At 27.4% G+C, this 22,466-nt stretch overlaps 1 protein-coding gene across 1 annotated transcript; it reads left to right on the top strand.

Moving 5' to 3' along the window:
* Positions 1 to 212: 212 nt before the first annotated feature.
* LOC111684345 (protein snakeskin) lies at positions 213 to 21,936 on the top strand. Its single transcript, XM_023446494.2, has 4 exons — positions 213 to 377; positions 20,685 to 20,802; positions 20,872 to 21,091; positions 21,779 to 21,936. The coding sequence occupies exons 1-4, from the start codon at positions 336 to 338 to the stop codon at positions 21,840 to 21,842; spliced, it is 444 nt and encodes a 147-aa protein (XP_023302262.1). The 5' UTR covers positions 213 to 335; the 3' UTR covers positions 21,843 to 21,936.
* Positions 21,937 to 22,466: the final 530 nt, after the last annotated feature.

The raw sequence follows: 22,466 nt of genomic DNA on the forward strand, positions 1-22,466 counted from the left end.
GTGTTGCTAATGTATCTAAACACACACAACTTGGTTTTGTTGTAATTTGCCTTCCTCTACTTGTTGCTTTAACTTTCATTAACAAATGTTGCTAGCAACTAGTAGCTAACCCAATTTTTTGTATCTAAACAAAAACCAAAATTCATATCAACATTTTTGTGTTTTTTCTTTCACAACAAAAAAATGAAACGTTATTAAACAAATGAAAAAAACAAAAAATTCAGTCGTTCTGCAAAGCTTACCCTAAAAGCAACAACTAGCGGTAGAATAAACGAAATAAAAACAAGTTTTGTTTAAATAATATAAAAGTGTAATTGAATAAGTAAAACAACAAAATGCAATTCAACAATCGTTTAATTTTGAAAATTATTGAATTGGTGAGTTTGAAAATGTGTTTTGAAAAAAATAATAAATAGACATTTATTAAAAAAAAAATAAATAAATAAACAAGCTTTAATGTGAATCTATTATTATTTTAAATGTTTATAATAAAGATTTATAAAGTATTAATGTAGCTTCTTCCAACTGATTTCTTTTAAGTCCAAAAAAAACGTCTGTGTTTTCTTAAAATAACAAATTTTATTGTTTAAAAAATATCTATAAGTGTGTGAATCTATCTGGAATATACAATTTTTGTTTTTCGTTTTTTTTTTGTTTAATTATTTATTTATTATTCTACGAAATTCTTTTCTTATACTTTTAAAATATAATTTGTGTTGTTTAAACTTTTTGTCTTTATTTTTTATTTTTCAACTTTAAACCGGCTTGAGTTTATTTTATAGAACTTTTTTTTTATTAATTATGTGTTTCCCCCCAAAAAAAACTATATTCAACTTTAATTAACCATGAGCTCATGCATGTTGATTAATTAATTTGTCTTGGGGTGTGAGGGCAACATGATATGGATTCCCTAAAAATGTTTTATTAGCTGTTAAATCATTGCGTGTTTAATTTTTTGGGGTTTGTTAAGTATCCACAACTTTAGTGGTAGTTAATTTAGGCTTTAAATGATCATTACCTTCAAATAATTTTGGGGTTTTTGGTTTTGTTTAATTTCATGCTAAACGTGTGTATTTGGTTAAAAAACCCAAAATGACCCTGACCATTTTCCTCATACTCCTTACCTATTTGTCTAGATATTTTAAACTTTAAAAGCGTATGCGTACTTGAACAAAGCACAACAAAGTTGTTTAAAGATTGTTGATGAAAAAGTTTTTATTATAAAAAAATTTTAACGCTGAATATGTGTCTCTTCTTTCAAAATGGATTAAGCCAGAGTTTTACACCACACTTCAAAGAATTATTTTCTTTTCATACTTACTTTGCTTTAAACTTTTTTGTCAAAGCTTGCTACGCTTAAGTACATGTAACTTTTGTCATACGAATACTTTGATTTCTACGTTTTGACAGACGCTTATTTGTTTTGAATCTCACAAACTGAAATCGTATTTTTTAAGAAATTAGAGGAAATTTTTTGAATTACAAACATAATCTGTAAATTTCTTTAAGTTGTACATTCATTTCCAACATTTCGTTAAATAAATCGTTACAATTTTATTTCGATTTTCGCTACTTAATCGGGAAGGCGCTTTACCAAGCTGGAAAGGTAAATATAGAAATGATATTACTCGACTTCATGGCTCTAAGGAATGATCTTTATTTCTTTCCAAATTTTACATAAATAATGACCAAATATTGTTATTAGAACGGTCTTGATCGGACACATAATTCTCTCCACTACTAAACAGATAATGAAGGCCGATCAGAATCTCCCAATTATAAACTCAATTAGTTTCAGAACGGCGATTTGTCTAGAGAAAAGCTTTCGATTGTTTTTTTTTAATTGGATTAGCACTCAGGGTATGACCCCTTACTTATGCAAAGCATTGTCTTGGAACTAGGAAAAAAGGTTGTGGGAGGTAGACCGAATTATATATTGTTCACTAGAGGCGCAATTGTTATAGCTATAATAGAGAAATCGGAACAGTTACTTTAAAGATGATTACTTTTCTTTGGATCTTAACATAAATCTATTTCGAATCAGAAATTTATCACAGATCATAATGATCGATGTTTTGCCAACAACTAAATTGGATAAAAAGCTTTCGATAAAAGAATGGAGATCTATATCAGTATCGGTTTATTCTTTTGATTAAGTGTGACTCTAGTTGTTTCGAAACAAAGTTTATTTGTTGTTGTAACAGCCAAGTTTTGCCCTAGAGTATAATTTCAAGGCTTAATAAATTTTAGAAGCTATAGTCTTGTTACTATAAAGACGATCATTTATCATTTATCTTTGGATCTTAAGATAAATTTCGAATCAGAAATTTTCAACAGATCATAATGATCGATGTTTTGCCAACTACTAAACCAGTTAGAAAGCTTTCGTTAAAAAATAGAGATCTTTTGATTTAGTGTGACTCTGGTTGTTTTGAAACAAAGCTAATTTGGTGTTGTAACAGCCAAATTTGAAAGTATTAAAACCGATAGACTTGATATCGCTATAAAGGTGAAATCGGAACAGTAACTATAAAGATGTTTAGTTATCTTTAGAACTTATCAAAAATCTATTTCGAATCAGAAATCTTTCACAGATCATAATGATCGATATTTTGCCAAATGCTTAACCAGATAAAAGCTTTCGATAAAGCTTGTTATTTTTGGATTGAGGGTGCATCTGCTTGTCTTGGAATAAATGTGAATTTGTTGTAACTTAAAAAGCTTCCGATAAAATAATAGAGATCTATATCAGAATCTGATTATTTGGGAAAGTCTTTTGATTTAGTGTGACTCTGGCTGTTTCGATACGAAGTTTATTTGTTGTTGTAACAGGCAAAATTTAAAGTTCTAGAGTTCAATAAGTTTTAAAACCGATAGTCTGTTATAGCTATAAAAGTGAAATCGGAACATTTACTATAAAGATGATCAGTTTTCTTTGGAACTTAATATAAATCTTTTTCAAATCAGAAATCTATCACAGATCATAATGATCGATGTTTTGCCAACTACTAAACCATATAAAAAGCTTTCGATAAAGCTTTTTATGTTTTGATTCAGAGGGAATCTGATTGTCCCGGAATAAAAGTTAATTTGTTATTGTAACTTATCTCTAAAACTTAAAATAAATCTATATCGAATCTGAAATTTATCACATATCATAATGATCGATATTTTGCCAACTATTAAATCATATAAAAAGCTTTTGATAAAAGAACTTAACTTAAGTTTGAGAGACGAAAGTGCTTTCTTATAAAAGATCATATAAAGTTTAAAACTATATCTTAAGGACATATTACTGTATTATTAAAAAAGTGTTAAAACTTTTTCTTGTACAATCTTTGTTTATGTTTATATATATAGTATGTAATTCATATTGTGATGTTTGTATTTACATTTCGGAAATGATGTCATATTTGCCGGTTAAATTACTTTTTTCTTATTTAACTTTATGTTTTTGTTGTTTGTTTACATAAAAAAGGCATTTTTTTACCTCTCCATTTCAATTTAGCATTCAAATCACTTTTAAACTTAAAACTGGTTTGAAAATAATAATAAAAAATAAACCAAATATGTGCAAAATTAACGAACAATTCTAAGCAAATATGGATCGTATACTTCTTTTGTAGTTAAAGTTTTAAATTGGTATTTTTTTGGATACTTTTTGTGTTTTGAAATTCTATTCTTATCCGGTTTTTGTGTGAGTTTTTTGGCTTTTAATTTAAACTTTTTCAAATGATCGTTTTTTTTAGTTTTGGGCGGTATTTTGTATAGAGTTCATGACGTCAGTTTTGTTTTTGTTAAAATTTTGTTTGTATATTTTTAAATAAATGGGAGATTGCATGTCTGAATTATTGTTATTTTTTTCCTTCGTAAATTAAATTTAATTGATAATTAAGTGAGATTAAATTTATTTTATTATTAACATTTTTAATGTATTATCTCTTTGGTTTAATGGTTTAATTTTATTAAAAACAATTTTGTTAAATATTTTATTACAAGTTTTAAGTTTAAATTTTAATATTTATAGAGATTTTTATAAAAAGTTTTAAAAAATTGTAAAATTCTATTAAATGCTAACTTAAAGCAAAAGTTTTAAATATTAAACTATAATTTTAAAATTTTTCAATAAATACTTTAATTACTTCTTAAAATAGTTCAATTTTTAAACTCACGTGAGTTGAACTTTCTTTAAAAATTGCTAAAGTTATAAATTTTTCTTTAACTTAATCATTTTATGACGAAATTTAAAAAGCCAATGAATTAAAACTTAATAACCATAAGTATTTGTTAAGAATTTCATTTGACACTAACTAACCATATTTCTGCAGTTAACAAATTGCACTTTTGTTTAAAATTATAAATATTTTGTGGTAAAAAAAATCACAAAAAGTCATAAAAATTAATCCCTTACTTAAGTGTCCGACACTTAAGGGAATTTGTAATGAATTTATACGATTTCAGACTTATGATAGTGGCAAGTAAGCCAAGGGGTGAAGGAACCTATTATTTTTTACAAACACTTAAAATCTTATCATATATTTAACAAAAAGAAAAAAACAACAACAAAAAAATTTAAACAAATTAAATAAATAAAACTTTTTTTTTATGAAATTCTATAATTTTGAACATGTGTTAAAAACAATAGTTAAATAAATAGAATATTTTGGAATACAAATAAATAAAACATTTAAAATAGCAAAAAAAAAAAAAAATCGAAAAACTACTAGTCAATATTTATCTTAACACAATTCTATTTTGGTTATAAACGATTTCTTCTTTTTAAATTTGTTTTTTAAAAGTTCCTAGAAACTAGCACTTGGATATAACCTAGACTATATATTAGACTAAAAACTAGTCTATAAACTTGTCTATGGTATACAATAGTCAATAGACTAAAGTATAGTCTTAATTTTAGTCTAGTCTATCGTTTCGACTATATTTTTGTTAATAATTTAGTCTATAATCTATGGTAGTTTATAATCTAGTCTATAGTTAAGTTTATAGTATATAATCTACTCTAGTCTACAGTATAGTCTAAAGTCTAGTATATAGTCATCTTTATACAGATCTATAGCACAGTCCAAAGTCAATAGTCTAGGCTAGCCCATAGTATAGTCTATAATGTAGGCTAGTCAAAACTTTAGTCTATAATATAGGCTAGTCAAAAGAATACTTTGTAGTGAAGTCTATAATCTAGTTTATAGTTAAGTGTATAATCTATAAGACAGTCCAGTCTATAGTTTAGTCTACAGTTAGTATATAGTCTAATATATGTTCAGGTCTTTAGTTTAGTCTATAGTCTAGTCTATAGTCTAGTTTATAGTCTATAGTCTAGTCTATAGTCTAGTCTATAGTATAGTCTATAGTCTAGTCCATAGTCTAGTCCATAGTCTAGTCTATAGTCTAGTCTATAGTCTAGTCTATAGTCTAGTCTATAGTCTAGTCCATAGCCTAGTCTATAGTCTAGTCTATAGTCTAGTCCATAGCCTAGTCTATAGTCTAGTCTATAGTCTAGTATATAGTCTAGTCTATAGTCTAGTCTATAGTCTAGTCTATAGTCTAGTCTATAGTCTAGTCTATAATCTAGTCTATAGTCTAGTCTATAGTCTAGTCTATAGTTTAGTCTATAGTTTACTCTTTAGTCTAGTCTATAGTTTAGTCTATAGTCTAGTCTACAGTTTAGTCTTGTCAATAGTTTAGTCTGTAGTGTAGTCTAAAATCTGATCGACAGTCGCGTCTATAATCTAGTCTATAGCTTATTCTAAAGTCTGGTCTATAGTCTAGTTTATTGTTTAGTCTATAGTCTAGTATATAGTGTAATTAATATTCTAGTCTATAGTCTTATATATGATATATTTTCAAGTCTATATTGTAGTCTATAGTCTTATCCATAGTTTAGTATACAGTCCATCAATTCTATAGTATAGTCTAGTCTATAGTACCGTCTAGTAAAGACTATTAACTATGGTCTAGCCCATAGTAAGTCAATGCTTCCGACAAAATATTAACACTATTTTATAATATTCTCGCGGAATACTAAAACCCATTTTAAAATCATAAACAAATAGAACGTTTTAAAAGTATTCCATTAAAAAGAAATCGTTTAATACAAAACAAAGCAAAACCTTAAACAAACAGTACTTAACTGTCAGAAAGTGTCAAAATATTATTAATTACTGTTAAAAAACGTGTGAGCAATCACACAAACAAATTTAAACATTTGTTAGGGATCGATCTAAGATTTAAGCGAAAAACTGATAACGTTTTGCAAAAAATAAGTATTTATTGTTGTAATTTTATTTAAAAAAAACTTTTGTTTATAAAAATAATATTTTGTTTTCCTCCTCTTAAGATAAATATTAAAACAAGTGTTTTTTTGGACAAAATAAAAAAGAAAATTATTAATAACAAATTAATTATGAAATAAAATGTTTGGCAAATAAAAAAAAACACTAAGTTCAAGTGGTAAATTGTGAAATTAAAAGTAAATTAATTAAAAATAGAAATTAAGCATTTTTTTCTAAAACATAATCGCAGCTAAATATCAGTTAACCCAAACACTTATAAAATGTGTCAATTTCTATTTGAAAGTAGATTAAACGGAAGTTAAGTTAGTGTTTTAAAAATTAAAAACAAATTAATTTTAATTAGTCATAAATAGAAACTAACTGTTTTGACTAATAATTTTATTTAATAATAATAACTAATCAGTTTTGCTAAGCAGTTTTTAAACGATAAGACAGTGATAATACTGGTGACTTTTGGAATGTTTTAATAGGAAACACTTTAAAATGTATTTTTAAATTAACGAAAGAAAATTTGCCGGTACTTTTATTATAAAAAATGCATTGATTGATTTTTAAAAAAATGACTCGTTTTTAAAACATTTCCATATAATAATTGCAAATTAAAAAGCACTAGAACGATTTTCTTATCATGACCTTGTTTAAATAGAAACCAAATTTTTCACACTCATTTCTAAATTTTCATTAAATTTAATTATTTTCATTAAATTTAAAAAGAGTGTAAAAATTTTTATAAAATGAAATTTTGTGGCCAATTTTAAGTGCTAATAAAATTTAATGATTTGTAAACATTTATACAGCTAATATCCAAGTAATAATAAATAAACAAATTAAAATGAAAAATTCACACTAAAACCAAAACAAAACAAAAAGCGGAATAATTACGAAATCCAAATAGAACTTTAAAACAAGTGGTATTTCTAGAAATTCAAAAGTTTATTTTATTACAAACTGATTATTTTTAAGAAAATTATCGTTATAAAGTTTTCTATCAAAATGTCTTAGTATCCTCCTCCATTTAACATAAGGAGTGAGATCGAAAAATTCTTAACATACATATATGTTTATAAAAAAGAAACCACTAAACTTACAGCTTTATTTTTTTTATTTGATTCAAGTTATTATTACAATTTACAAAAAAAATATTTTTATAGTTTTAATCACTAGTGATGAAATTTTGAACCCTTTTCGGAAACCCTTCCATTAACGTTTTTATAGTGCTTTCTGTCACTTTGCTCAAACATGTAGTCCATCTCCGTTTAAAATCTACCACACTTTTGGACCACTTTTTTTGTACTCTTCAATTCTCTTTTAACAAGAGCCCAATATCTCTCCACTGGCCTTAGCTCCGGGCAGTTTGGAGGATTTACCTCTCTTGGTACAAATACCACATTATAAAAAAAAAACTTTTTTTAATTAAATATTTACATATTCTCAATTATTCCACAACAATAACAAATTACCAGCAATAATAAATATATATGAAAAAAATATATATTAAAATTATTCTTATCAACTTTGTATAAAATTACACTTAAAGAGGTTACAAACACCATGGCTACTGCATTTCTGACTTATTTTAATATTTAATTAAATTAAATTTTGTTTTTGTTTAATGCAATGATGACTAATTGACAGGCACCGACAAATAAACAAAATAAAATATGAATAGAATTATAGAGAATCGTAAAAAAGTGAAATTCCTAAGAATAAAGTAAATGAAATGAGAAAACAATTTTTATTTTAGCCAATTTTATATATGTTTGGGTGGAGTCTTCTAAAAATAATAAAATGAAAATACTAGCAATATTTAAGATGAATTATGGATGTATGTATTACTCACAGCTATATATACTTCATATGTTCAGTTACTAATTACATTTCAAATATTTCCAAAAGTGTTGTTCAAATCAATATCAGTTGTCTATAGTCTAGTCTATGGACTAGTCTAACGTCTAGTCTATAGTCTAGTCTATAGTCTAGTCTATAGTCTAGTCTATAGTCTAGTCTATAGTCTAGTCTATAGTCTAGTCTATAGTCTAGTCTATAGTCTAGTCTATAGTCTAGTCTATAGTCTAGTCTATAGTCTAGTCTATAGTCTAGTCTATAGTCTAGTCTATAGTCTAGTCTATAGTCTAGTCTATAGTCTAGTCTATAGTCTAGTCTATAGTCTAGTCTATAGTCTAGTCTATAGTCTAGTCTATAGTCTAGTCTATAGTCTAGTCTATAGTCTAGTCTATAGTCTAGTCTATAGTCTGTCTATAGTATAGTCTATAGTCTAGTCTATAGTCTAGTCTATAGTCTAGTCTATAGTCTAGTCTATAGTCTAGTCTATAGTCTAGTCTATAGTCTAGTCTATAGTCTAGTCTATAGTCTAGTCTATAGTCTAGTCAATAGTCTAGTCTATAGTCTAGTCTATAGTCTAGTCTATAGTCTAGTCTATAGTCTAGTCTATAGTCTAGTCTATAGTCTAGTATATAGTCTAGTCAATAGTCTAGTCTATAGTCTAGTCTATAGTCTAGTCTATAGTCTAGTCTATAGTCTAGTCTATAGTCTAGTCTATAGTCTAGTCTATAGTCTAGTCTATAGTCTAGTCTATAGTCTAGTCTATAGTCTAGTCTTTAGTCTAGTCTATAGTCTAGTCTATAGTCTAGTCTATAGTCTATAGTCTAGTCTATAGTCTAGTCTATAGTCTAGTATATAGTCTAGTCTATAGTCTAGTCTATAGTCTAGTCTATAGTCTAGTCTATAGTCTAGTCTATTGTCTAGTCTATAGTCTAGTTTATAGTCTAGTCTATAGTCTAGTCTATAGTCTTGTCTATAGTCTTGTCTATAGTCTTGTCTATAGTCTAGTCTTCTTGTATATAGTCTAGTGTATAGTCATAAGTTATCCTTCCCTTTTTAAATCAATTTGACATGCACTTGAAAGTGATAACTTGAAAATTTACATTCACCGGAAATATATAATAAGGAGTGAGATCGAAAAATTCTTAACACACGTTTTTCATTACATTTTTCAACCAAAGTTTATTTGATTTTTTTTTTTGATCAAGTTACCTTTGAAAAACATGTCAGTTATTATGTGTAATGTCAATTATATTAATTTTTTTGTTAATCTGATTAAAATGAGTGACCAGAAAAAAGTGCGTACTGAAATTATTAAATATTTTCAACTAAACCCAACTTGGTCTTACAAAAAGTTGGCCAATCATACAAAGGTCTGCCGTCAAACTGTTTCCAATGTTATTAAACAGTACCGGGAGAACTTGTCAGTTGATAGAAAACCTGGTTCAGGTAGAAGGAATGGTCCACATGATGTTTCTAAAGTCATAAAATAGAACGCATTTTCAAAAGAGCTCCCAACACATCCGGTAGGAAAGCAGCTCGGTTAGCTCAGTGTTCGGACTATTTGGTACGAAAAGTTAAAGCTAATGCAGGTTTAAAAACATACAAGGCTCAAAAAGTTCCTGACAGGAACGCTGCTAAAAATTTAGAGGCCAAAAAACAGAGCACGGAAATTGAAGTCAAGTTTTATAAAAAAATATTCTTGCTGCATAATGGATGACGAAACGTATGTTCTGGCAGATTTTTCGCAACTTCCAGGTCAAAAGTTTTATGTTGCTGATGCTCGAGGGAATGTTGAAGAAAAGTTTAGGACCCAAAAGCAGACAAAATTTCCCAGAAAGTTCTTGGTATGGCAAGCAATATGCAGTTGCGGCAAAAGAAGCCAATCATTTGTTACAACGGGCTCTATAAATACCGAAATTTACATCAAGGAATGTTTACAAAAAAGGCTGCTTCCATTCATAAGACTTCATAATGTGTCCACTTATTTTTGGCCTGACTTGGAATCCTGTCACTATGGTAAACAAGCCCTTGAGTGATACAAGAACAATAATGTGGTATTTGTACCAAGAGAGGTAAATCCTCCAAACTGCCCGGAGCTAAGGCCAGTGGAGAGATATTGGGCTCTTGTTAAAAGAGAATTGAAGAGTACAAAAAAAGTGGTCCAAAAGTGTGGTAGATTTTAAACGGAGATGGACTACATGTTTGAGCAAAGTGACAGAAAGCACTATAAAAACGTTAATGGAAGGGTTTCCGAAAAGGGTTCAAAATTTCATCACTAGTGATTAAAACTATAAAAATATTTTTTTTGTAAATTGTAATAATAACTTGAATCAAATAAAAAAAATAAAGCTGTAAGTTTAGTGGTTTCTTTTTTATAAACATATATGTATGTTAAGAATTTTTCGATCTCACTCCTTATGTTAAATGGAGGAGGATACTAAGACATTTTGATAGAAAACTTTATAACGATAATTTTCTTAAAAATAATCAGTTTGTAATAAAATAAACTTTTGAATTTCTAGAAATACCACTTGTTTTAAAGTTCTATTGGATTTCGTAATTATTCCGCTTTTTGTTTTGTTTTGGTTTTAGTGTGAATTTTTCATTTTAATTTGTTTATTTATTATTACTTGGATATTAGCTGTATAAATGTTTACAAATCATTAAATTTTATTAGCACTTAAAATTGGCCACAAAATTTCATTTTATAAAAATTTTTACACTCTTTTTAAATTTAATGAAAATAATTAAATTTAATGAAAATTTAGAAATGAGTGTGAAAATTTGGTTTCTATTTAAACAAGGTCATGATAAGAAAATCGTTCTAGTGCTTTTTAATTTGCAATTATTATATGGAAATGTTTTAAAAACGAGTCATTTTTTTAAAAATCAATCAATGCATTTTTTATAATAAAAGTACCGGCAAATTTTCTTTCGTTAATTTAAAAAATACATTTTAAAGTGTTTCCTATTAAAACATTCCAAAAGTCACCAGTATTATCACTGTCTTATCGTTTAAAAACTGCTTAGCAAAACTGATTAGTTATTATTATTAAATAAAATTATTAGTCAAAACAGTTAGTTTCTATTTATGACTAATTAAAATTAATTTGTTTTTAATTTTTAAAACACTAACTTAACTTCCGTTTAATCTACTTTCAAATAGAAATTGACACATTTTATAAGTGTTTGGGTTAACTGATATTTAGCTGCGATTATGTTTTAGAAAAAAATGCTTAATTTCTATTTTTAATTAATTTACTTTTAATTTCACAATTTACCACTTGAACTTAGTGTTTTTTTTTATTTGCCAAACATTTTATTTCATAATTAATTTGTTATTAATAATTTTCTTTTTTATTTTGTCCAAAAAAACACTTGTTTTAATATTTATCTTAGAGGAGGAAAACAACAAAATTATTATTTTTATAAACAAAAGTTTTTTTTAAATAAAATTACAACAATAAATACTTATTTTTTGCAAAACGTTATCAGTTTTTCGCTTAAATCTTAGATCGATCCCTAACAAATGTTTAAATTTGTTTGTGTGATTGCTCACACATTTTTTAACAGTAATTAATAATATTTTGACACTTTCTGACAGTTAAGTACTGTTTGTTTAAGGTTTTGCTTTGTTTTGTATTAAACGATTTCTTTTTAATGGAATACTTTTAAAACGTTCTATTTGTTTATGATTTTAAAATGGGTTTTAGTATTCCGCGAGAATATTATAAAATAGTGTTAATATTTTGTCGGAAGCATTGACTTACTATGGGCTAGACCATAGTTAATAGTCTTTACTAGACGGTACTATAGACTAGACTATACTATAGAATTGATGGACTGTATACTAAACTATGGATAAGACTATAGACTACAATATAGACTTGAAAATATATCATATATAAGACTATAGACTAGAATATTAATTACACTATATACTAGACTATAGACTAAACAATAAACTAGACTATAGACCAGACTTTAGAATAAGCTATAGACTAGATTATAGACGCGACTGTCGATCAGATTTTAGACTACACTACAGACTAAACTATTGACAAGACTAAACTGTAGACTAGACTATAGACTAAACTATAGACTAGACTAAAGAGTAAACTATAGACTAAACTATAGACTAGACTATAGACTAGACTATAGACTACATTATAGACTAGACTATAGACTAGACTATAGACTAGACTATAGACTAGACTATAGACTAGACTATAGACTAGACTATAGACTAGACTATAGACTAGACTATAGACTAGACTATAGACTAGACTATAGACTAGACTATAGACTAGACTATAGACTAGACTATAGACTAGACTATAGACTAGACTATAGACTAGACTATAGACTAGACTATAGACTAGACTATAGACTAGACTATAGACTAGACTATAGACTAGACTATAGACTAGACTATAGACTAGACTATAGACTAGACTATAGACTAGACTATAGACTAGACTATAGACTAGACTATAGACTAGACTATAGACTAGACTATAGACTAGACTATAGACTAGACTATAGACTAGACTATAGACTAGACTATAGACTAGACTATAGACTAGACTATAGACTAGACTATAGACTAGACTATATAGACTAGACTATAGACTAGACTATAGACTAGACTATAGACTAGACTATAGACTAGACTATAGACTAGACTATAGACTAGACTATAGACTAGACTATAGACTAGACTATAGACTAGACTATAGACTAGACTATAGGCTGGACTATAGGCTAGACTATAGACTAGACTATAGACGAGACTATAGGCTAGACTATAGTCTAGACTATGGACTAGACTATATACTGTACTAGACTATAGACTAGACTATAGTCTAGACTATGGACTAGACTATATACTGTACTAGACTATAGACTAGACTTTAGACTAGACTATAGGCTAGACTAAAGACTAGACTATAGACTAGACTATAGACTAGACTATAGACTAGACTATAGACTAGACTATAGACTAGACTATAGACTAGACTATAGACTAGACTATAGACTAGACTATAGACTAGACTATAGACTATAGAATAGACTATAGACTAGACTATAGACTAGACTAGACTATAGACTAGACTATAGGCTAGACTATAGACTAGACTATAAACTAGATTATAGTCTAGATTAGACTACATTAGAGACTAAACTATATTATAGATTACACTATAGACTAAATACTAAGCTATAGTCGGGTCTGCATTCATTAATAAAGACTGGATTATTTTGGGGACTTTATATAAGACTCACGATGGGATTAATAAAACAATACTATATACTATTGAATAGTTCACCAAAATGTTTATTTTTATATTTTTTTTCTGCTGTCACTTTGACAGATTAATTACCGTTCTATTTCAATATTTAATCAATTAAACAATTATTTGTTTGCGACACTTGCGTCAGTTCACACACACATTTTTCTTTCTAATTACTAAACAAACATTTAAAAATAGAGTAATACATAGAAATAGAATAGCAAATCTACACACCTTATCTCATGTTAATTATATTTAGTTGATTTTTATGTACATATATACATACATATAAAAAATGTAATTTAATTGACAAATAACTGACAATGTCGCCGCCAGTGTCAGCAACATTATTAATGGCTTTGAACTTCTTTAGCAGCTTTATGAGTGTGTTAATCACAAACCTCAATCATCATTAACAAGGATAATATAATGTTTATGATAATGACTTTATAAATAAAGATAAGGCGAAAAGATGACTAAAATATTAGGGATAATCAAGAGAATTACAAAGTATTTAAGATATTGTATTAATATCTTTTATACATGTTTTATTTGCAGTTTATGTTATGACTCATTTCTTTTAAAGTAAAATTACATTTTTTTTGCTATACTCTATTATGTGATAAAATATCTGTTAATAGAGAATAAAAAAAACTTAAGCTATTATTACTCATAATAAAAATGTGTAATAAAGTAGTTAGTTCAAAACTATATTTTTTTGTTAATAAAACAGTTTGCTAATATTTTTTTGTTACAACAAACACCTTTATTTACTCGAACAATATATTGGTCAAATAATAATAATAACAACAAATTAGTATCATTTTTGTCTTGCTCTAAATTGTTGATTGGTAATGGATTTTCATTGTTATTCTATAGTTATCGCTTATAATGGTAAATAGAGGAGAAAAAAAAATTATTGACATATTTACTTCAGAAGCTAATGGTTAGTAAAAAAAGTAAATTTAATATGAAAGACTATAGACTAGACTATAGACTAGACTATAGACTAGACTATAGACTAGACTATAGACTAGACTATAGACTATAGAATAGACTATAGACTAGACTATAGACTAGACTAGACTATAGACTAGACTATAGGCTAGACTATAGACTAGACTATAAACTAGATTATAGTCTAGATTAGACTACATTAGAGACTAAACTATATTATAGATTACACTATAGACTAAATACTAAGCTATAGTCGGGTCTGCATTCATTAATAAAGACTGGATTATTTTGGGGACTTTATATAAGACTCACGATGGGATTAATAAAACAATACTATATACTATTGAATAGTTCACCAAAATGTTTATTTTTATATTTTTTTTCTGCTGTCACTTTGACAGATTAATTACCGTTCTATTTCAATATTTAATCAATTAAACAATTATTTGTTTGCGACACTTGCGTCAGTTCACACACACATTTTTCTTTCTAATTACTAAACAAACATTTAAAAATAGAGTAATACATAGAAATAGAATAGCAAATCTACACACCTTATCTCATGTTAATTATATTTAGTTGATTTTTATGTACATATATACATACATATAAAAAATGTAATTTAATTGACAAATAACTGACAATGTCGCCGCCAGTGTCAGCAACATTATTAATGGCTTTGAACTTCTTTAGCAGCTTTATGAGTGTGTTAATCACAAACCTCAATCATCATTAACAAGGATAATATAATGTTTATGATAATGACTTTATAAATAAAGATAAGGCGAAAAGATGACTAAAATATTAGGGATAATCAAGAGAATTACAAAGTATTTAAGATATTGTATTAATATCCTTTATACATGTTTTATTTGCAGTTTATGTTATGACTCATTTCTTTTAAAGTAAAATTACATTTTTTTTGCTATACTCTATTATGTGATAAAATATCTGTTAATAGAGAATAAAAAAAACTTAAGCTATTATTACTCATAATAAAAATGTGTAATAAAGTAGTTAGTTCAAAACTATATTTTTTTGTTAATAAAACAGTTTGCTAATATTTTTTTGTTACAACAAACACCTTTATTTACTCGAACAATATATTGGTCAAATAATAATAATAACAACAAATTAGTATCATTTTTGTCTTGCTCTAAATTGTTGATTGGTAATGGATTTTCATTGTTATTCTATAGTTATCGCTTAATAATGGTAAATAGAGGAGAAAAAAAAATTATTGACATATTTACTTCAGAAGCTAATGGTTAGTAAAAAAAGTAAATTTAATATGAAATATTAACTGTATCCCTCCTATATTGTGGATTATAGTCTAGTCTATAGCCCAGTCTATAGCTATAATCTTGTCCAGTCTATAGTATAGACTAAATTCTAGTATATAGTCTAGTCTATAGTCCAGTATATAGCCTGGTCTATAGTCTAGTCTATAGTTTAGTCTATAGTCTATTCTATAGTCTATTTTATAGTCTTGTCTATAGTCTAGTCTATAGTCTAGTCTATAGTCTAGTCTATAGTCTAGTCTATAGTCTAGTCTATAGTCGAGTCTATAGTCTAGTCTATAGTCTAGTCCATAGTCTTGTCTATAGTCTAGTCTATAGTCTAGTCCATAGTCTTGTCTATAGTCTAGTCTATAGTCTAGTCTATAGTCTAGTCTATAGTCTAGTCTATAGTCTAGTCTATAGTCTAGTCTATAGTCTAGTCTATAGTCTAGTCTATAGTCTAGTCTATAGTCTAGTCTATAGTCTAGTCTATAGTCTAGTCTATAGTCTAGTCTATAGTCTAGTCTATAGTCTAGTCTATAGTCTAGTCTATAGTCTAGTCTATAGTCTAGTCTATAGTCTAGTCTATAGTCTAGTCTATAGTCTTGTCTATAGTCTAGTCTATAGTCTAGTCTATAGTCTAGTCTATAGTCTAGTATATAGCCTGGTCTATAGTCTAGTCTATAGTTTAGTCTATAGTCTATTCTATAGTCTATTTTATGGTCTTGTCTATAATCTAGTCTATAGTCTAGTCTATAGTCTAGTCTATAGTCTAGTCTATAGTCTAGTCTATAGTCTAGTCTATAGTCTAGTCTATAGTCTAGTCTATCGTCTAGTCTAGTCTGTAGAGTAGTATCTTATTTAAAAATTATTTATTATCTTTTTCATTTCTCAAATTCATAAATATTTTCTTTATTTTAAAATTTATTACAACATGAACAAACTAAACAGCACATATCAATTGATTTGATGTTCGAAAACAATTTGTATGTCCTAACTAAAATATAATGTCCTAACAATTAAAATAATCAATTTATTTAAAATAATTTAATAAATTTTTCAAAAAATCTCAACAACTTTTGATGTGACGTTAAAGATAAACAAATATTGAAAAAAAGTAAAATAAATTAATTTAATTCATCATAAAACAAACTTAACATTAACAATTGTAAAGTTAAATAGAAAAAAAATAAAATAAAAACAAATAATACCAAATGACAAAAGTATAATTCAAATAAAAGACAACTTTTGAGACAATAATATATTAAATTATTCTAGATACTCACTGTCACTATCTATATATATTTTTTAAGAATAAGTGGCGTTTTGATTATTCTTATCATTTTAATGCAAATTGTCACAATTTAAAACAAAAAATGCCGTGTTATATATTGACAATTCCCCCAAAATAATAATAATGAAAAAATTATATTATTTATTAACAAGAATAACAATTGTTTACTTAATACGAAAGATAAATAAACGAAAAAAAAAAAGAAAATTGTAAATTAATAATTCGATCGTTTTTTTTTTCATTTTTAAAAAGAAAATATAAAAAGAAAACAATTTTACAGATTAAATATTGACTCAACAACAGACCGAAAAAACTGATGTTTAAATAATATTAAAAAAAAAAACATTAAATTGTTTATCGATTCCAGTAGCTGTCTACTGGTGGCGCTGTTTTTAACAGTGCGTTTATAGTCGAGGGTGGTGCCATTGTTCCTCATTGTTAATTATTATTTTATATAAAGAATAGTCAACGTCGGAATTTATAAATAATTAAATAAATAAACAAATGCATATTTTTACGAGAAATCATTCAACTCGATTAATAAATAGGAAACAAGATGGAGGATGTTAAATTGCCAAAGACTATAGAGTAGAATATAGACTAGACTATAGACTAGACTCTAGACTAGACTATAGACTAGACTATAGACTAGACTATAAATAGACTATAGACTAGACAATAGATAAGACTATAGACTAGACAATAGATAAGACTATAGACTAGTCTAGTTAATTGACTAGACTATTGACTAGACTATATACTAGATAGTACCCTAGATAATAGGCTAGACTAAAGACTGAACTAAAGACTAAACTATAGACTTTACTTTAGACTACACCTTGGACTGGACTATAGACTAGATTATAGACTGGACTATTGACTAGATTATAGACTAGTTAATAGACTAGTTAATAGACTAGACTGTAGACTAGACTATAGACTAGACTGTAGACTAGACTATAGACTAGACTATAGACTAGACTATAGACTAGACTATAGACTAGACTATAGACTAGACTATAGACTAGGCTATAGACTAGACTATAGACTAGGCTATAGACTAGACTATAGACTAGGCTATAGACTAGACTATAGACTAGGCTATAGACTAGACTATAGACTAGACTATAGACTAGATCCTTTAGGATGAGGATCGATTGTACTTGTTAAGCTTAGTTCTAGTGTTATTTTTCTTTTGTCACTCACTGTTTAACCCAAAATGACTTTACACACAATCTATAACACCTACTTATAAATTTAAATATATTTTTTATATTTTTGGAGAAAACATTTTTAAGCCTAATTACTTCTATTCTTTATTTTTTTCTTAAAAGAACAAGAAATAGTTCTTATAGATAGGTTTTGTTTATTCCATTAACTTAAGTTATTATTATGTTAATTATGAGCAAACTAATAATGACGTGATGGTAAATGATGTAAGCTTTGGAACTACTGATTAAAACAACTGGTCACATACTTGTACAGCGTGAGACTGGACATACGATTTAATTAAAATAATCATCATTAGGCTTATAGAAAGAGAACAAAAAACAAGAAATAATAAAACTAAATATTTTTATAAAACTAGAGTATGAAGTCATACTTAAATTGAGATATAAATTATTCACTATAATTAAATAAATATGTATAAAAATGTAATGAATAGAATGAGTTAGAAATATCTGAATAAAAAAATTAAATCAAGTGGTTGAGTAAGTGAAAGGAAATTGAAGATTTTTATTAACAGGACCAGCTAAAATAATTAAAATAGTTCGTCATAAGTATGTATGTCAGTCAATTAAAACTTGTTGCCAATTTCCCCTTACTTTCTTTATAAAATTTAGGTTGGGCTTTTCCCTTTTATTACAACACCTAGCCATAAATTAAAATTTTTCAGTTACGTGTTGGCATTACTTCGTTTTTTTTGGCTTACTATACTTTTAATTTATGATGCATTTTATTATATTTTTATTTGCTTATAAATTAATATGCCACTCGTAATTACCGCAGGCTAATAAACTGAAATAAATTACTTATTTTTTTGTCACGGTGGGAAACTTATACACTTTAATTTTGATAACACCAGCGAGTAATAACACACTTCGCTCCACCCAGAATGTGATATGACAATTAATCCTAAATTAATTTGATTTTGTGTCAATACTCGTGATAAAAGCGATATGTGAAAATTTTCTATAAAAGGGGAATGTTAAAAGTAAGTGCCAACTAAAGTTTATAGACTTGGGGCTATAGTCCAATATGTAATGTAGTCGTTTATAGACTAGACTATAATCGTTTTCACTCTATAGTCTAGTCTTTACTTCGGACTACACTCTAGGCTATGAACTAGGCTATAGTCCAGACATCAGGCTATACTATAGTCCAGACATCAGGCTATACTATAGTCCAGAATATAAAGTTCAGACTACAAATTAGATTTTAGTCTAGATTATAGTATTTGAAAAAAAGAGATTTGAAAGAGAGCCCAGACTATAGTCCAGACTATAGACTAGACCATGGTCCAGACTATAGTCCAGACTATAGACTAAACCATGGTCCAGGCTATAGTCCAGACTATAGACTAGACCATGGTCCAGACTATAGACTAGACCATGGTCCAGACTATAAACTAGACCATGGTCCAGACTATAAACTAGACCATGGTCCAGACTATAGTCCAGGCTATAGGCTAGACCATGGGCCAGACTATAGTCCAGACTATAGACTACACTATATTCCAGACTCCAGACTAGGTTATATACAACACTATAGTTCAGACAATAGACTACACTATGGTCCAGACTATAGACAACACTATAATCCTGACTGTAGAATATACTTTGTACCAGACTTAAGCCCAGACAATTGATTAGACTGTAGGCAATCTTATGCTGAGACTTTTCTTTCCTGTGTCTGTGTTATTTGAAAGTTTAACTCCTAAACTCTTCAATTCTCAACTTCTATTTGCTCGGTTATTAAAATATCTGTCTTCTAATTTATGTGTGCTCCTGTTCTTTTATTCCATGTCCCGTTATTCTCAACTTTTTCTATAAAAAATCTTTTTCCTGTGTAAGTCCTCAATTAAAAAAAGAACAAATTCTTGTTATTAAACTCGTCCTTTAACACAAATCCTTTTTTTAGATTTTTACCATAATTTGTATAGTTTTAATAGAATGTGTCAACGATCACTCGTACAGCAGTCAGGCTATGTTGATATGTGGTACTCTAACAGGTTATCTAATCATCTGTACGGCTTTAGCAATTGGTAAAATTGGAATTTCTATAAAGTTTTTTTTTTTTGGTTTTCTATAGTAAATCTTTTTCTAGGTGAACTTTTGGATTCCATACTTGATAAACGTCTCAGTTGTCTTTTCAATTTGGCCGGCTTTATTTTATTTATAGCCACGGGTGCGGTTATTATTGTTATATGGTCTCCCGAATATTTAAGTGAAAAAGATAGAAATTCTATTATAGTAGCTGGAGCTATGGCTATAGTTAATGGTTTTATTTTTATAATAGAAATGTTTGTGATTTTAAGAAGTTAACAAAAAAGAGAATGAAATTGTTGAAAAAGAATAAAGAAATTTTTAAAAATAAATAACAATTTTTATGCATTTTTTTTTGTAGATTTTCAATATATTAATTTTGTAAAATAAAATCCTTTAAACTTTTTATTAATGTATATGTTTATGATTTTGCTTTACAGGTCATTGCCATTGTGTGTATTATCTTGTGGGAAACCAATGGAAACTTTTCCAATAATGCCTTGATTGTTTGCGGTACCATGGGCGGTTTTACCATTATCTGTGGTGTTCTTTTATTGGGTAAGTTTAGATTTTTATAAAGATCTTCCTAAAGTATTGTTTCTTATTAAATCTTTTAATTCCCTACAGGACACATTATCAACTCGGTGGTAGAGAAACGTCTTAATGGTTTATTCTCCATCATTGGCTGCGTATTGTTTGTGATTTCTGGTGCTTTGATCATTGATCAATGGCACGATAGATCTGATCTTTTGTTTAAGGAAAGCAAACGTAATGCTTTAGCTGCCGGTTCTTTAATGATCATCAATGGTGCTGTCTTCCTTATGGACACCATTTCCATTTTCAGAACGTAAATTTTTCAACAAATTTAACAACATGTTTATGTTTAATGGTTTTAAGAAATAAGAATCCTCAGATGAATTAATGTTTTCTTTTTTTTATTATTATCTCTATCTCTCACTATATATACCTCTATATTACATACAACCATATACATATATACAAATAGTTTATAAGTTTTTAAAACTATACAACAAATTTTCTACATTCCCCATTCATTTCTTTTTTCAAAATCTACTCCCTGAATTATTTTAATCCTTAACTTTTTCTTAAAAAAAAAGAAAACTAAGTTTTATATATTTGAAAAACAAATTTGTATTTTATGCTTTTTTTACAAAACAACAAATGTGTATTTATTTAAAATATGTATTATTATTATTGTTCTTAAACATAAAAAATATGTATAAATATTTTGCTTTTCAATAAAAAGTTTTTTACTGTCTGTTTAAATTTTACAATAAAATGTTTGCTGGGTGGTGTGTTTCTTTGTGAAAAAAAGAAAAACTGAAAATCAAAGGCTTTTGTTTTGTATTTTGCGTGTGGTTACTGGCAGTGTTTATGTATTATTCCCTCTTTCCCCCCTTTACAGTGTTACCATGTAAAAATGTATGTGTTTTTTGTGTCAAAGTATGTGTGTGTGTTTTTTTTAAATAATTTTTTAATAATTTTTTTTAAATTATTTTTAAAATTTCTTTAGCCGCGCTGAAATACCCGTCATACGTGAGGTCAGTAAAAATAAACTGGAAATAAATCGTTATTGAGGTCGTCTTTAAGGTCTTACAAACAGGCCTATTTTTAGCCTCATTTTGGACTGCTGCTAAAACTTTATTCTTTAAAAAAAATACTTCCTAGTTTTACTTAATTTTTATTTAATGTTTTTAGTTTGTAAGTTTATATTGTAATTTTATAGTTTATTGTCTTAAATTTTAAACCAAAGTGTGATATTTTAATTTTAATTATTAGTTTTAGTTAATTTTTTTTTTAAATATAATTTTTTGTGCGAAAACAAATAAACATACATATTTGTAGTTAATAAATAAATGTAACAAAAGTATACGACAATTTTATTTTAAAATTTTGAAAAATAAATTGTTTATTTTAATATTTAAAAGTCGAGACTATAAACTTAACTCCGAACTGCAAACTAAATCAGAAACTGTAGAATACTGCAGAATAAAGATTAGATTGAAGTCCAGATTAGAGGAGACAATTTGAAGTAAACTATAGTCCAGATTTAAATCTAATATGTAGTTCACAATTTTTTCTATAGTTTATAATCATGAATACTCTACGTTATTGGCTGGACTATTGTGTAGTCTAAGGTCTGGACAAAATTTTCTTCTATTGTCTGAAATACTGCTATCTTTATAGTCTAGACTCGTTCT

The sequence above is a fragment of the Lucilia cuprina genome, chromosome 3 (genome assembly GCF_022045245.1).
Source record: "Lucilia cuprina isolate Lc7/37 chromosome 3, ASM2204524v1, whole genome shotgun sequence".
NCBI classification, from domain to species: domain Eukaryota; kingdom Metazoa; phylum Arthropoda; class Insecta; order Diptera; family Calliphoridae; genus Lucilia; species Lucilia cuprina.